At 46.2% G+C, this 14,567-nt stretch overlaps 1 protein-coding gene across 3 annotated transcripts in view; it reads right to left on the bottom strand.

Annotated features, from left to right (window-relative positions):
* The window catches only part of SORCS1 (sortilin related VPS10 domain containing receptor 1), a 483,063-nt gene that overhangs the window by 26,595 nt on the left and 441,901 nt on the right, over positions 1–14,567 (bottom strand). For all 3 annotated transcript variants that reach the window (XM_044382096.3, XM_057308722.1, XM_044382097.3), the window contains exons 21-23: positions 13,170–13,293; positions 6,834–6,946; positions 3,999–4,130 (exon numbers count right to left, since the gene is read on the bottom strand). In XM_044382096.3, coding sequence (XP_044238031.1) covers positions 3,999–4,130; positions 6,834–6,946; positions 13,170–13,293 — 369 coding nt within the window. The remainder of the gene's footprint in view (positions 1–3,998; positions 4,131–6,833; positions 6,947–13,169; positions 13,294–14,567) is intronic.

Genomic DNA, 14,567 nt, shown 5'->3' with positions numbered 1-14,567 from the left:
GTCAAGTACTTCTCAGTGTGAGGAATTTTCAATTTATTTCACAGACAAGATAGCTTGATCTGAGTCAGCATGGCTGCTCCCCTGGGGAAGCTAAGGGAGGAGAGCCAAGAGCCCTTTGCTGGGGCCTCACCCTCATAGTCTTCCGGGCCCATCTGGCCAGGGTCCCACTTCTACCCCTGCTGGGGGTTCTGTGTGGTACGCTTACAAGAAAGGAGCCAGAACATTAAGAGAGGGATAAGGTCAGCCCTTCCCAAGTTCCATCTGGGATTTGGAGTGCAGACCTCGGGGAGGGGGTTCAGGGCACGTGGCGGGAGTTTCCTTCTGTTGTTTGGTTCTGCTCTGCACTCATTTAAAATTTCCATGGAACTTATTACAGAGGGAGTCAGCTACTTTTGTCTGCCTGGTGTTACTTCTCTCTCACCATTTTTCTTTGAGGAACCATGCCCTTCTCCATTCTCTGTCTACTTGATTCTGGAGAGGCTTCCTGAACTCCTGATTGTGGCATAGAAAACATCTGAGTTGTTGGAGCCAGCACTCCGTCCCTCTCACTACAGGAACGAGGTAACTTCGCCCAGGTCGGGCCAGTGAGCACTGTCCACCTCGTGCTCTTGTGGTGCTCTCAGGGGACAGACACTGCTTTTCCGATGGGGCTGATTGGCCTACTAAACAGAAGCTGGGGCCTCCCGTGGCCATCGTTGCCTTCCTGCCCACTGGCTTCATTCTCAGGCAGATTCCCCACGGGGTAACAAAGAAAAGAGATGGAGAAAAAGGGAGAGATAGGGGTATTTGGTGGCATTTTTGAGTGGCTCTCAAGTCACTGAATGAATCCATGCTTGAACCGTATCCTTGGACCTCCCCATTAAATCGGATCATAGCTTCACTGTTTTTGCTTAAACTGGTTTGAATTGGCTAGGTCTCAGGAAAAAAAAAAAGATACAAAAACTCAAACAAAACAAAGCATTTCTCATTCATTTCCTGGTGCAGTAGCCTTGGTATTTTCAGGCCCATGGAAGCAAGTGGCATCCAACCCACGTCTGCAGCAGGGCGGAGTGGGGGCCACGGGCTTGAGGTCCTCGCCGAAACACAGCAAGCATCTCATTCTCTTGAAGACCTGTGTCACCTCAGGCAAGTCACTTCTCCATTTTGGGGCCTGAATTCCCTCACCTTAAAGGGACTGAGTCAGAGAGAAGGGTCTAAGAACCCTCTTGGGTTGAAAACGACAGGTTTCCAACGGCAGCCTGTCTCACAGCATCTCGACACGTGGCTCGGTTTGATACGTTCATTTCGTTACTGCACATTTTACATCAGGGTGGAGTATCCACCACGACAAAGACACTCATTTCCTAGGTTCCTGGTTTGGCATTTGCTTGGTTAGAGTCCTAGATAAGGCTGATGCACTTGTAATTTCCTTAAGCAGACGTACAATGCTAGCCTGGTAGCTTGTTTTCCTTCAGGCTGCAAAACCATATGAAAACTCAGATGGAGCTCCCTCACTCCTGCGTAGTCAACTCATGCACATTCCTCCCGTTCCTTCCTGTCCTCGTTCTCTTCTCGATTTTGTATAATTCCATGCAGTCATCTTCTTCTTACTCCCGCCAGCCTCTTGCTTCCAATACATGCCCTTGACGATACCAAAGAGTCTCTTTCACAAGCTTGAACTTCCCTTATGCATTTCCATATATCCTCTTCCTATCCTGAGATAGCCACAAATGTATCCAGAATTTATTTCCACTTACTGAGCATTTACTAGGAGTCAAGTACTTTGCATGTCATTTCTTGAATGTTCTCTCAAACACCCTATGAAATGGGTATTACAGATTGCGTCACTTTGGCTGACTTACATGACTGTCCTAGTCCTAAATTACTTTACCTATAAATAATAGATATAACGGATATTGGAGCTAGAACTAGAAACTTGGTTTGTATTTCTCCACTCCTGTGTTCTTATTTTTTTTTAAAGATTTTATTTGTTTAGTTGAGAAAGAGAGAAGGCACGAGTGGGGGGAGGAGCACAGGGAGAGGGAGAAGCAGATTCCCCACTGAGCGCAGAGCCTGACGTGAGGCTCGATCCCAGGACTCCGAGGTCATGACCTGAGCCGAAGTCAGACCCTTAACTGAGTGAGCCGCCCCGGCGCCCCACTCCTGTGTTCCTTCTAATGAAAAGGCTGGTCTCCCTACAATGTGTGCCAAATGCTTAGTAACACAGCTTTCAAACGTCTGACTCAACGGTTCCTCAATGACACCAGGCGGCCTGAGACACAGTCACTCAGCTCTCAGAATGTTTTTGGAGGGGATGGTTGAATGAGAAAGAGAATGAAGGGAAACAAGAGGTTCAGAGAAAAGAGGCAAAACAAGATACATTCCTACACAAGCAAAAGAAACTTTATAGAACATTCCCCTCTCCTTCCTACATTTCTCAAGAAAACATCTAGAAAATTTGATACTTTTAGGAAAAAAAATGGAAAGTGTAAGACACAGAGATGCCCAGATGATGAGATGCTCAGAGACTGGCTGGCTCTAAGTCTGGACTCTCTTCCACACCTGAAAAGGTTATAATCCGATTTCACGGAAGATCGATACGAATTCCAGAGGAAGAACAACGGCACATGCTCACAGCTCAAGCCCTTAGATACTCAGCTACCTCGCCTTCGGGTTCTCAGAAGGGCTGGGATAAGAAGCAATCTGTTTTCGTTCTCCCACAAAGTTGCAGGTGCAGATAATAATTTGTGGAAAATAATGGGAAGCCAAGTGCCGGGGTCAAGCAGGGTCAGATGCAAATCCCGAAGGACGACCTGCTGTGGGCTCTTCAATATTAATTCACTAGGAGATGGAGCTCACCAGGGCTTTCCAGGAGAGCTCTGTTCTTTACTACTTGCACATGGAGAAAATTACAGAGGTGAGCCTTCTGCCAAGTGAGAAAGTGCAGCTGAAAGGAGAGTGCGTGCTAGGAGGTGGGCCATGCTGTAATTTGGGGTTGTTGTTAATAAGGCTGTCATAGGAGGTTCTCAAGCCATCTTCAAAGACAAGAGATCATGCGACTAGATTATGGGCTCATTCTAAGCAAACTGAAAAACTCCACGTACTGGAGGCGAAAAAAGCCAATATTTATTCAGAGTCTGAGAAGAATCCTATTTTTAATCTTTCTGCCAGAAAGCACTGAGAAACCAAAATCATGCAGTTTCTAACGGGGTAACCAGACCAAGACTGATGATTTTAACAGAATGGATGATGAAGAAGAAGGGAAAGGGGAAGGAGAATGGGAGGAGGAAGAAGATAAAGTAGAAGAAAATATAATAATCATCCTCACTACACAGATTAAAGACTCCTTTGAAGTTAAAGGGAGGAGAGGGGAAAACAGAGATCAAAGGGGGCAGGAGACAGACAGACACACACATACACACCGAGTCTACTACTCCAGAAGGTGGTGGACGTGAAGCAAAGATGGATTTCACACACCAGCAGAGGTGTTCTGGAGCCAATATTACTTCATTTACCATAAACACAAATCAGGTCATCTTAGCATGGTGGTGACCCAGAGGATTCATGGTATGTATAATAAAAGTCATACCTTTTAAGTAAAACAGTATCATGCATTGCATGCCACTTGATTCTAATGACACTCTGTGATGAAAGTCAGAAAAGGAATAAATGGGTTCAACTTCCATGTAGTATTCAGCCACTTGCTTTTTTCCCCACTTACTATCCTGGACAGCTTGTCCCACAGATTTATCTAATTCGCTGTAAGCATTCTGTTCTACAGTGTGGAGATACATTCTGAGGTGGCTAGCCAGGGCCAACAAGAACCACGCGGGCATGTGTGTGGCAGTGAAGCTGTAGGTAGGACCAGCAGATTACGGATGAGACACAGAGGACCACGAACAGCCAGCGCCCTCCCCCTCGAGCCGAGTTCCCTCACAGCTGCCATGCTGGGGGCTCAGGTACCAGCAGGGGCGTGGCTCAGACTTCTGTGCAAGCTGGATGTCACCTGGGGGACTCACCTGCTCCAGGTCCTCTGCCGACCGTTTGTTTTCTCTGGTCAGGTCCTGATAGGGCAAGACAAAGAGCTCAGCGGCGGTGGGTAAGCCGGGGAGCACCGCCACCAGGATGTGCTGGCCTGGGACCCCTGTGGCCTGAGGGAGAGACAGAAGCTCACGTGAGGAAAAGGTGGTGAGGGTGGAGGAGTCCGCGGGCAGGAGGGCAGCGGGAAGACAGCAGGGGTGGGGTGGGCAAGCAAGCAGGCAGGCAGGACGTGAGCCTCCTGGAAAGGGACAGGACCCGGGGCAGGGCAGCTGGAGGAGCCTGTGCCCATGGCACTCCCGGGGGCTAAGATAGTGCTTTCTCCCTGAGGGATGTGCGTGCTGTGTTCTCTCTGCTGGACAGATGGCAGATGCAAGAAGGCTCAACAGGGGCTCCAGGCTGTCTAGGTAGCGCGTGGGGACGTGGAGCTTGGACTTGGGTCTGACCACGAAGTCCTTCTTCAGCAGCGCTCTGCTGCCTCCCATCGCCTGATACTCAGCACACAGTAGCCCTGGTCACAGCTCACATACTGTTTTATGGGCCTTCCCAATTTTAAACTCAGAGATTGTATCTGAATCATCTCCATCATGTGCAAAAATGTTGATTGAATGACATCTGATTCAAGATTTCATTGTGAAATGTCAACAGAAAAACCCCATTTGATGAGGTCAAGGTAACTGCTTTTATATCACATCCTGTTACACAGTAAAAAGGAAGAAAACTGCAAATAGATTGACCCCAGGTTGTACGTCCTGTAGGGTTTATTCAAGTCTGCTTGACAGTATGGTACCACAGGGCCTAAGGAAGTAGCCAGGTGTAACTACTTATCTCAAAGGCAGGGTGGGCTGCTAGGAACCCGGGGCAGGTCAGCTGTCTCCTGAGGTGGGTAAACAAGGAGCCTTTGAAACTGGAAGGGGTCGAGCCCTCCACCCCATCACACCCTGTCCCGAGTGATGTTGAGCCAAACGGTTTATTCTGTGTTTAGCTGATTATGCTATGCAGCAGCCTGGAAATATTGATAAGCAGTAATTTCTAGCCTTCTGGACAGCTGGTGGAAAAGGCAGAGGCCAGGGGATGTGATCCCGAGACTGTAAATGTGAAGAGAAAGCAGCCTGGAAGACTAGTCACTGCTGAGCTAATGCCTGGTTGATAAATCACCTGGGGGGATCGGGCACCTACCTGGAAGGTCTATAGGGACATGGATCCCTAGAACGCTACGGATGGAAGGAAGGGGGCTGTGGACGCACTGAGGGGTGTAAGTCATCTCTCTAGGACAGCAGAGGAGAGAAACCAGTTGTCACACAGGGACAAACAGCTCCAAGGGCAGAAGGATCTATTCCGGCGGGGCCTGTAGTCTAGTAGGTGCGCCCCCTGGTGGCCATGATGTTTAGCCACACGGAGGTCGTGGATGCTGAGTCATGAAGACGGAGGTGAGGTGGCATTTACACAGAGGTGCGGGAGGTCAGCCCTTCTCCAGCCCACTGCTCCATGTATCCCTGTTTCTCCATGGGAAAAACAAAGGATGGCCGTAGAATGGAGAGATTAGGAAACCACGAGGGTGGTCTGACTCTAGAGTTTGACTTTTAACAGCGTGGCTGTGGTCAGAATACCTGAAGTTTTATGTTCAGTTTCCTGATCTGTAAAATGGGAATGATTATCGTAGCTACGTCATAAGCTACTTCTTTCATGATTAAATGTGCTAAAAAATGCAAAGCACTGAGAAGAGTTTTTGGAATACTGTAAGCGCTAAATCAATATCAACACAGGTAATGGCATGAGGATGGGGAAGGCCAGCCCTTTGCCATCAGGCTGCATGTGAGATCTGTTTTCTGAGCAGGCGGTACCTGAATGCCTTTATCCCACCAGCACTCTGTGTCACGAGGCATCACGTGCTGCGTACAGGAAACAATGTATAAAACACCCTATACTGATTTTCCTGTTAGGCGAAGAAGATGCGTGGAGAGAGAGAGCTCATCTCTGATTTTCTAGGTTTGCGCAGTCAATCTGAGCAGCTCCACGAGCAGATACTCCATTCCTCTCTGTTCACTCATGAAAGTGTGTGCATGCAGGGGGTGATGTGCCTAAAAGAAAGTGTTTTCTCAAACTGTCAGTGATACTTACTCAGGGATAAACCTCACCGCCTCGCTGTTCTCCCAGAAACCACAGGGGGCTGTGTTTCATACGCACAAACCCAGAGCCTGGACTGAGACCCTTCGCTTCAATTCACTACCTTCATCACTTACCAGCTGTGAGACCTAAGAAGTTATTTAACCTCTCTAAACCTCAGTTGCTTTGCCTGCAGAATGAGGACAATGATACCTTCCTCTTGGGGCTGTGGCAGGAGAGACATGCCTTTGAAAGAACAGGGACAGAGACAGATGACGGACCATCACGTGCTGAGTGCTCCTGCCTGCGAGGCTGGAGCTCAGGGCTGCTCTCACTAACTGTATTCTCACCGTGTCCCTTCAGTACTGGGCACAGGGGCTGATTTTACGCTTCCTAGTGACCTGAGCACGAACCCTGCCATATGAAAAGGACGGTCACAAATTTTCATGTGTTTCTTCTCTAAGCAGAAGAAAAGTTTCACAAGGCGCAAGGACTGTGTGTTTGTTCCCAGTTTCGTCCCCCCACCCAGAGCACCTATGCTGTGTCTGCCCGTGCGGGGATGAGCTATGCAGACAGCGGGTGGTCAGCCTGACTGCCCGTGGGCTCCAGCTCTTTCCTGGCAGCTCTGGACAAGGGTCCCTCACCATGCAGCTCTTGGAGGACAGACAGAGAATGTGCCCCGGGCAAGAGAAGAAACCATCTGCACTCACTTCCACCAGGGATTTCTTGATGACTCGGCTGATGTCCCTCCTCCACTCGGGGATATCGGGGTTGTAGTCGTCCAGGTTCGGAGAGAAGGACAGGCGAAGGGATCGGAATTCCTCTGGGGATACAACAGTAGGGTGATGACTCAAGTGCAATAGTTTCCTAAAAACTGTTACATATTTTATGTAAAGCCTTAACAAAGGGCCCTTTTCCTCCACACTCGCCAAAAAGAACCTTCTAAAAAGCAAATCTGCTATCCCATTTGGAATCTGCTGTCTCTCCCAGCCCTCATTTTCTAAACCAGAGTCCCAGGTCGGGCCCATGCCTCGCTCCGCAGCCTCTGCCCACTGGTCCCAGCTCTAGACTGAGCACTCAGGACACTTGGAGCCCCAAGTGCCCTGGATGCCCCGCAGGCTTGTGACCCTGGGCCTCCGCACACACTATCCCTCCCGCAGAATGCGCATCCTTTCTCTCTGCCAAGCACACGGTATTCAAGCTCTAGTTCGAGCACTTACCGATGGCGTACTCTCCCCCACCATGATTCAATGTTCTTTTTCATGGCACTACTGGGTCTGGCACACACTTTCATTATCATTATATGATTATATAATTATTATTATATGATTACATGATTATAACTATTATTATAGTCATTCGGTTGCTATGTTTTGTTTGTATGGAAGTTTTACGTCATGGAATTTTAAACTCCTTAACTCACAGAATTTGTTAATTGTCTCTGTAGCCCCTGAGTTCATCTTGGTCCTCCCGGAAGTAGGATGGGGTTGCAAAAGCAAGGGTCTTAGGAGGAGAAGCTGGGGATGCTGAGGGGCGGGGAGCACTGCAGCACCAAGAGGCCTATGTGACACTTGCAGAAGACAAGGAGGAAGGTGTGGTGACCGTCCTGAAGTGTGAGGAAAGTCCGGCAGGACTATCAGGGAGTCCGTGACTCACGTCAGCAACGGAGGAGTCCCCTGTGTGCCAGGAATGACTATGCTTTAATATGCCTGTCACACTAGGTCAGTAGCTGCCATCAGCACCTGGGATGCATGGCTTTGGCCCAAGACCATGATGGGTTTCAGAGCCCAGCCCTGGGGAACTCAGCAGAGTACAAGTCAGGTCATGTCACCGCCCTCAAATCTGCCGGTGGCTCCACATGGCTTTTAGAAACAAAATCGGCTTCTTAACCACAGCCTTCATCGTCCCACGTAACCCAGGGCAGACTTGCTCTGCGGCCTATCTCCATGCTCCTCTGTGCTCCAGGACCCGACCGCACTGGTGCTCCTTCCCAGATGAGCACACTTCCACTTCCCCAGATATGGCACGGTCGGCTCCTTCTCATCATCCTTCAGTCTCTCCCGGGAGAAACTCTGCCACTAGCAACCTGAGTTACCCTCCCTTCTACTACCTCAGACACCCTTCATCATATGACCCTATTTGTCATCTTTGTACTTCTTGCCGCTTAAATTATTTTGTTTTTACTGTCTGTCTCCCACACTGAGACATAAGGTCAATGAGGACAGGGAGACCATGTTCCTGGCCCTGTGGGATGGTACCTAGCTCATGGAAGGTTTCCGATTATTAGCTAGTCATTTAATTAATAAATTTGTTAAATAAATAATTACATAACACTGGAGGCTGTCTGTAATTTATGCATTTACTTATTCAACAAACATTTCTTTCTTGTTTAAAGCATGTCTTCATGTTTCAGTGGAGGCTCCGTGACATCGGTAATGCTGATTATACATTCGGGAAACATAAAAGCCCACTTGCGCATTTCCTAACAATGCTAAAGACTTATCAGACACAGGCTTTGAAGACTCTTAAATTATAAGGGGTGTATTACGGCAGTTAGCCTATTTCAAAGACGTGTTTTTCGCAGCTTGACTATTTTATGAGACACTGGTCACCTATGTGAACACCAGCACTTCAGTTCCGGTGGAGAATAATGAAATGTATCTTAATTAGTAGCATGGTAAATGGGAGACCAAGGAATCAGCCACGGAGTCCTAACTTCTCACTTTAAAGATATAAGTGGATGTCATTTTCACTTTCCCTGAACCTCCTACCCAACTGTAGAAACTTCATCTAGAAGGGAAGCTGTTTATCTGAATAAAAAGAGACAAATAGGAAAACAACGTGGTTCCCTCTGTAATAACTTAGCAAGCTCCGCAGCAGGGCGTAGGGGTGCTTCAGTTTACTCAACTAACAGGAGATGCATGTGGGAGCACTAAAAAAAGGGAAATAAAGTAATAAATAAATAAATACACACACACACAGTTGAGCCTTGAACAATGTGTGGTTTAGGACGCCATCCCTCACCCTGTAGTTGAAAATCACACTTAATTTTTGACTCCCCAAAAGCTTAACTACTAATAGCATACTGTTATCCAGGAGACTTACTGATAACATAGTCAATTAACACATATTTTGTGTGTTACGCTTCATATACATATTCTAACAATAAAGTAAGCTAAAGAAAATGTTATTAAGAAAATAATAAGGAAGAGAAAATAACATTTGTAGTACTTTGCTGTATTTACCCAAAAAAATCCATATATAAGTGGACCCTTGCAGTTCAAACCTGTGTTATTCAAGGGCCAACTGTGTGTGTGTGTGTGTGTGTGTGTGTGTGTGTGTGTGTGTGTGTGTATTTGCAGCTGCTGAAGCAGATGAATTCTACACATTTACATTTTCTTTTTTGTATTTTAAAGCAAACCTGTGCCCTGAAGTAAATTAAAGAAAACAATGCACACTAGATTAACTGGATTTTCTTCCCTGCGGTCTATTTTGTGGCTTTGGGTGGACAGTTTTTCCCCTGTCAATTTCCCAAATATAATGCCTTCTGCAGTCTGACTGTGAGGGCCTTACTGTTCCCCTCAGCTTAACCAAACTTTAGACAGGTTTCTTCCTGTCTGCAGGCTTCGGACGTCCCTTTACTTAGAGCATTTACTTTAGAAAACCTGCAATTGTAAATTCCTTCTCTGGTTGTTTGAGATACACATCTTCTCCAACCCAGAAATGTCCTTCTCAGGAACCTGGGAGCCATCTCTTTGAAATGTAACCATCAAGAAAGATAGAAAAAGAGTACAGAGTTTCCTCAAAAAATTAAAAATAGAACTGTATCATCCAGGAACTCGGCTCCTGCATATTTACTAGAAGGAAACAAAAGCACCAACTTGAAAAGACATCTGCATCCCCGTGTTCACTGCTGCATTATTTACAAGAGCCAAGATATGGAGATGAACTAATTGTCCGTAGACAGATGAATGGATAACGAAAGCGTGATACAGACATACGATGGAATATTATTCAGCCCTAAAAAAGAAAGAAATCCTGCCATTGGTGGCAGCATGGAGGGACGCTAAGGGCCTTGTGCTAAGTGGAGTAAGTCAGACAGAGAAAGACAAATACTGTACGATCTCACTTACATGTGGAATCTAAAAACAAAAACAGAACCTTAGATACAGAGGGTTGGTGGTTGCTAGAGGCAGGGGTTGGAAAAGTGGGCAAAATGGGTGAAGGGGTCAAAAGATACAAACTTCTAGATATAAAATAAATAAATCACAGGGACATAATATACAGGATGGTGACTGTAGTTATTACTACTGCACTGTATATTTGAAAATTGGTAAGAGAGTAGATCTTAAAAGTTCTCATCACAAGGGAAAAAAGAATTGTAACTACATACAGGGCTGGAGGGTCACCAGGCTTGTGGTGATATTTCACAATATGTACAAACACTGAATCATTATGTTGTATCCCTGAGACTAATATAATGCTGTATGTCAATTATATCTCAATAAAGAATAAGATTGATATACTATTGTCATGTATACTATGAGAACAGGGAGGAAAGGAAACAAAGGGGAAGGGGAAAGGAAGGAAAGGTAAGGGAGGAAGGAAGAAAGGCCCTCTGTCCCCGGGAGGGTAGGAGCCCAATTTCCATAAGCACCAATTAATAAGCACAGATGGCCTAATCACTGCGATAATCCTCTCAATCCCCCCAGTACTTTTCCACTAGGTCATCCCAGCGTTTAAAAATATTCGACCTTTATTTTAGTTGAGCTCAATCTTGCCTGTTGAACTCTGTGTGATACAATTTGTCTTTAACAGGTCACATGTGTCATTAAAAATTTCTAGTACTATATATGAAACTCTGACACTTCACCTAACTGAAGACAAATTAAGGATGTTTGCTCAGAAATTTGGTTAGGGGCGGGAAGACCACTTCCTGCTCAAGCTTTGGATGAAGAGACCGTTTCCAGTGAAGGTAACTCTTTGGATGGAGAGTGATCCACTCTTGGATGAGACCTTGCAAGACATTTTAGGAAGAGAAATAACAGCCTGGTGAGGGTGTGCAAGGTGGTTAGAGACAGTCCCTTTGGATTCAATTCCTAGGCTCTGTTTATTATAGTTATCTCATATTTTCTCTTTTGTAAAATAGGAATAAATATAGCATATTTCCCATAAGTCTGCTCAGAGGATTCAAGAAAACATCACATTTATCAAGTGCTTAGAACAGATGCTGGTAAGGGCTTTGTCAGTGTTAATTTCTACCACTACCATCGCTGTTATTACTATTACTGGAGCTGTCGCAGAAGAGCAGAACGACTTCATACCAGTGATTTCCCACTTCTGAGATACAGTTTCCAATCTGTGAGATGATAGGATGGGCCACATAAGCCCCCAAACCTTCTAGGTTTAACATTCTCTCTGTGGTTTTGATGAGGCTGCTGATTGGCTTAACCAAGAGGACACGTGTTGGGAGTCATGGGTCAGTGCCCATCAGCGACACCCATGACATCCAGGAATGAGAGAGAGGAGAGAGATCTTCATGTGGAACAGCCATGAGAGCTGGTTAGTTGGGTAATTTCAGAGCATGGGCCCTGGGTCTAGATTGGCTGGGTTAGAAGCCCAGCTCCACCACATACGAGCTGGGGCAAGCTACCCGCCCTGCTGAAGGAATGAGAGTAATAACATCACCTACCCTATGCTAGGGTTGTCGCGAGGATTCAGTGCATTCTCAGAGTAAGAAAGGAGATGCAGAAGGAAAGAGAAGCAAAAGCTCTCCTCCATTTTGGCCATCTGGCTGAGAGGTCTCCTCATGATGAGACCTTGTTAGGAAAACTGTAGCCGTGGTTTGCTTTCACTTACTGTTCGGGCTTCTCAAGCCTCTTGCAGGGGGTGGGGGGTGGGAGCGGTGGGCAGGGGATAGGAGGAGGGAGGAAACGTTATGAATCTAATACCTGGGCATGTGAGGAATAGTGTCCTCGGACTTGTTCAAAATTCCTTACAAATTACTTTTTGAACTTGAAGTTCAAGTTGGCAAGATGAGAAATGAAAAGCAGAACCTGAATCAGAACCAACTAATTCTGGGACTGGGGCAACTGATATTATTTGGACCACTAGCTAGTTTCTCTCGGTCTCTCTCTCTGTCTCAACCTTGGTCTCACCCTCCTTCCCTTTTGCTCTCTCTCTGTACAGCATTTACCTTTCCTATCTTTCTTTAAATTCTTTTTTTTTTAATTTTAATTTTCCATGACGCATATGTACCACTTTGATATTAACAATACACTTCACATTTTTATCACCCACTAATAACACTCAGTGCATACCTGACTATCTTTCTGTGCAGACAAAAATTACCAAAATGAGATCAATTTGTATAAACTGTTTTTAATCTCCCATTTCAGTCAGTGATCCTACCTTTCCACTTCAGTAAATTTTCATTCCGTGCAATACTGACTATATTCAACTTCCCAACTGATTAGAAGATTGTTCGGTACAGTTGTTTGTTCAAACTAATATCCAATCTAGGACGATACACGGCATCTGCTTGTTGGGCCCTTCATTGCCTTTAATGCAGTATAGTTTTTGTTTTTTTTTTTGATGTTACATATTTGAGGAAGAGATTTTCAGAATATAGATATTGGTAGAGTGTTCTTAATAATCAAGACTCTTAAAGTGGAACTTTAAAAAATGCCTCAATATTAACTATTTTCTTTTATAATGGGTTCTCGTTATTCAAACACCTCCAAAATACCAAATGGAATGAATTAGCTTTACGTGTAATGAAGCCCATTCTATCCCACTTCAGGTGAGTGAGTGCAGAAGAGCCACTTTCAGAACACAAACCGATAAATGCTCCCCGGGTCTTGTGGCCATAACTGTGCAGGTGAACCACATCACCCTCAGAGGAGGAGACCAGACCCGACTCAGCTCTTTCTCCACCACTACCCTTTGTTCTCTGGGTAGAGGCCGAGCGGCCTCTGGTTGCCAACAATCGCACTGCCTCCCCTGAGCTTGGGGCCGGCAAGGGGTGCATGCACACAGGCACTCACCGTACACCGCGATGGTCTTCGTGTCTTGCAGGATGGCATTCCCAGCTGAGACCTGCACTGTGATGGTGTTCATCCCTTCAGAAGTAAACCTGAATGATATGCTTCCCTCCAAGGTGATCAGAGGCTGAAATAGGTGAGGGCACAGAGTGGGGGGACAACTGGTCAGTCACCAATGAGACAGCCACTAGCTCTGAGCCACCAACAAGCCACTTAAATCAGCACAGGCTCTTCTGGGTGTGCCCCCGTGTAACTGGCTCCATCTGCTTCCCCATCATCTCAAGTCTGGGCCAGTAAGGAGCTATTAGAGCCATGACTCCAAGTGACTCTGCCCATTCCCTGTGGCTGTGACACCTCTCTGGTGTCATTCTGATTTAGGGCTGCGGAGATCGATAGGTCTTGCTGGTGGGACAGATCTCTCTATCTGCAACCTACTCATGACAGGCAGGTCTCTTAATACTAAGAAGTACTCAAATCGGACCCAAACTGGCAACTCATATTAATCCAGGTGTAGGCAGCAGTCACTGAAAATCTCTAAGCTTCCAGTGGTTCATCTCCAGGGTGTACAATTCATAGAATATTACAATGGAACACAGCAATCATGGACACCAAAACTGTCCTCGTTAGACTGGAGTGGCCTTGTGTGGCTTGGCTCCTCTGAGAAGCCCTATCAGCAGTTTCTGGAAGTAGCTGCTATGGAAACAAGTACTAATTGGACAGTGGTTGGAGGACTGAAAAAAAATACATAATTTGGAGTAGTGCCTGTGATATAATCGGACGCCGGGGTCCTGGAGGAAAAGATGATAAGCCTATTGACCTCCCTCAACTCATTCCACACAAACACTCCTTTCCTGTCTTTTCTTAATTAATTTAAAAATCGAAATTCATGTAACCAACTCCCTGTACAGCAGAGGGAAGACTAACGCCCAGCATAAGAAGCCTACTCAATGTAATCCATTGAGAATTTGGTTTTCTGCTGTCCGGTTAAGAAATATTAAGAAAAGGAGACACAGAAGGAAGTTGTTTAGTACACTCACCTTCCAGCACTAGCTTCTAGGCAAATAACTTCGATTTTTCCTTTGCCACTGTGAGTAGTGGGCCCAATTTAGGCCACATTTACATGCACAGTTTCAGAACAAATAGAAGAAAAGCTTCTTTTCAGAGGAGTTGAATTAGCAGTAGAGGTGAGAGTTTCTATCCCCTGCCAGGCATGGGGTCTGGGGTCAGGAGAGGTTTCCTCCCTGGGCCTGTGCAAAATTATGCCTCCAGTTAAAGCCAACACTCAGCTCTGGGGCAGAAAGAGATTTGTGTGGGAATAAGACGCTCTCTATTTGAAGAGCAGTCACCAAGTGCAAGAGAGTGGCTCTGCGGGAGGAAGATGGAGCTTTCTCATCCTGAGCC

The sequence above is a fragment of the Ursus arctos genome, unplaced genomic scaffold, assembly GCF_023065955.2.
Source record: "Ursus arctos isolate Adak ecotype North America unplaced genomic scaffold, UrsArc2.0 scaffold_7, whole genome shotgun sequence".
Taxonomy (NCBI): Eukaryota; Metazoa; Chordata; class Mammalia; order Carnivora; family Ursidae; genus Ursus; species Ursus arctos.
Note: the sequence above shows the minus strand (reverse complement) of the source record. Positions and strands in the feature narration are given on the sequence as shown.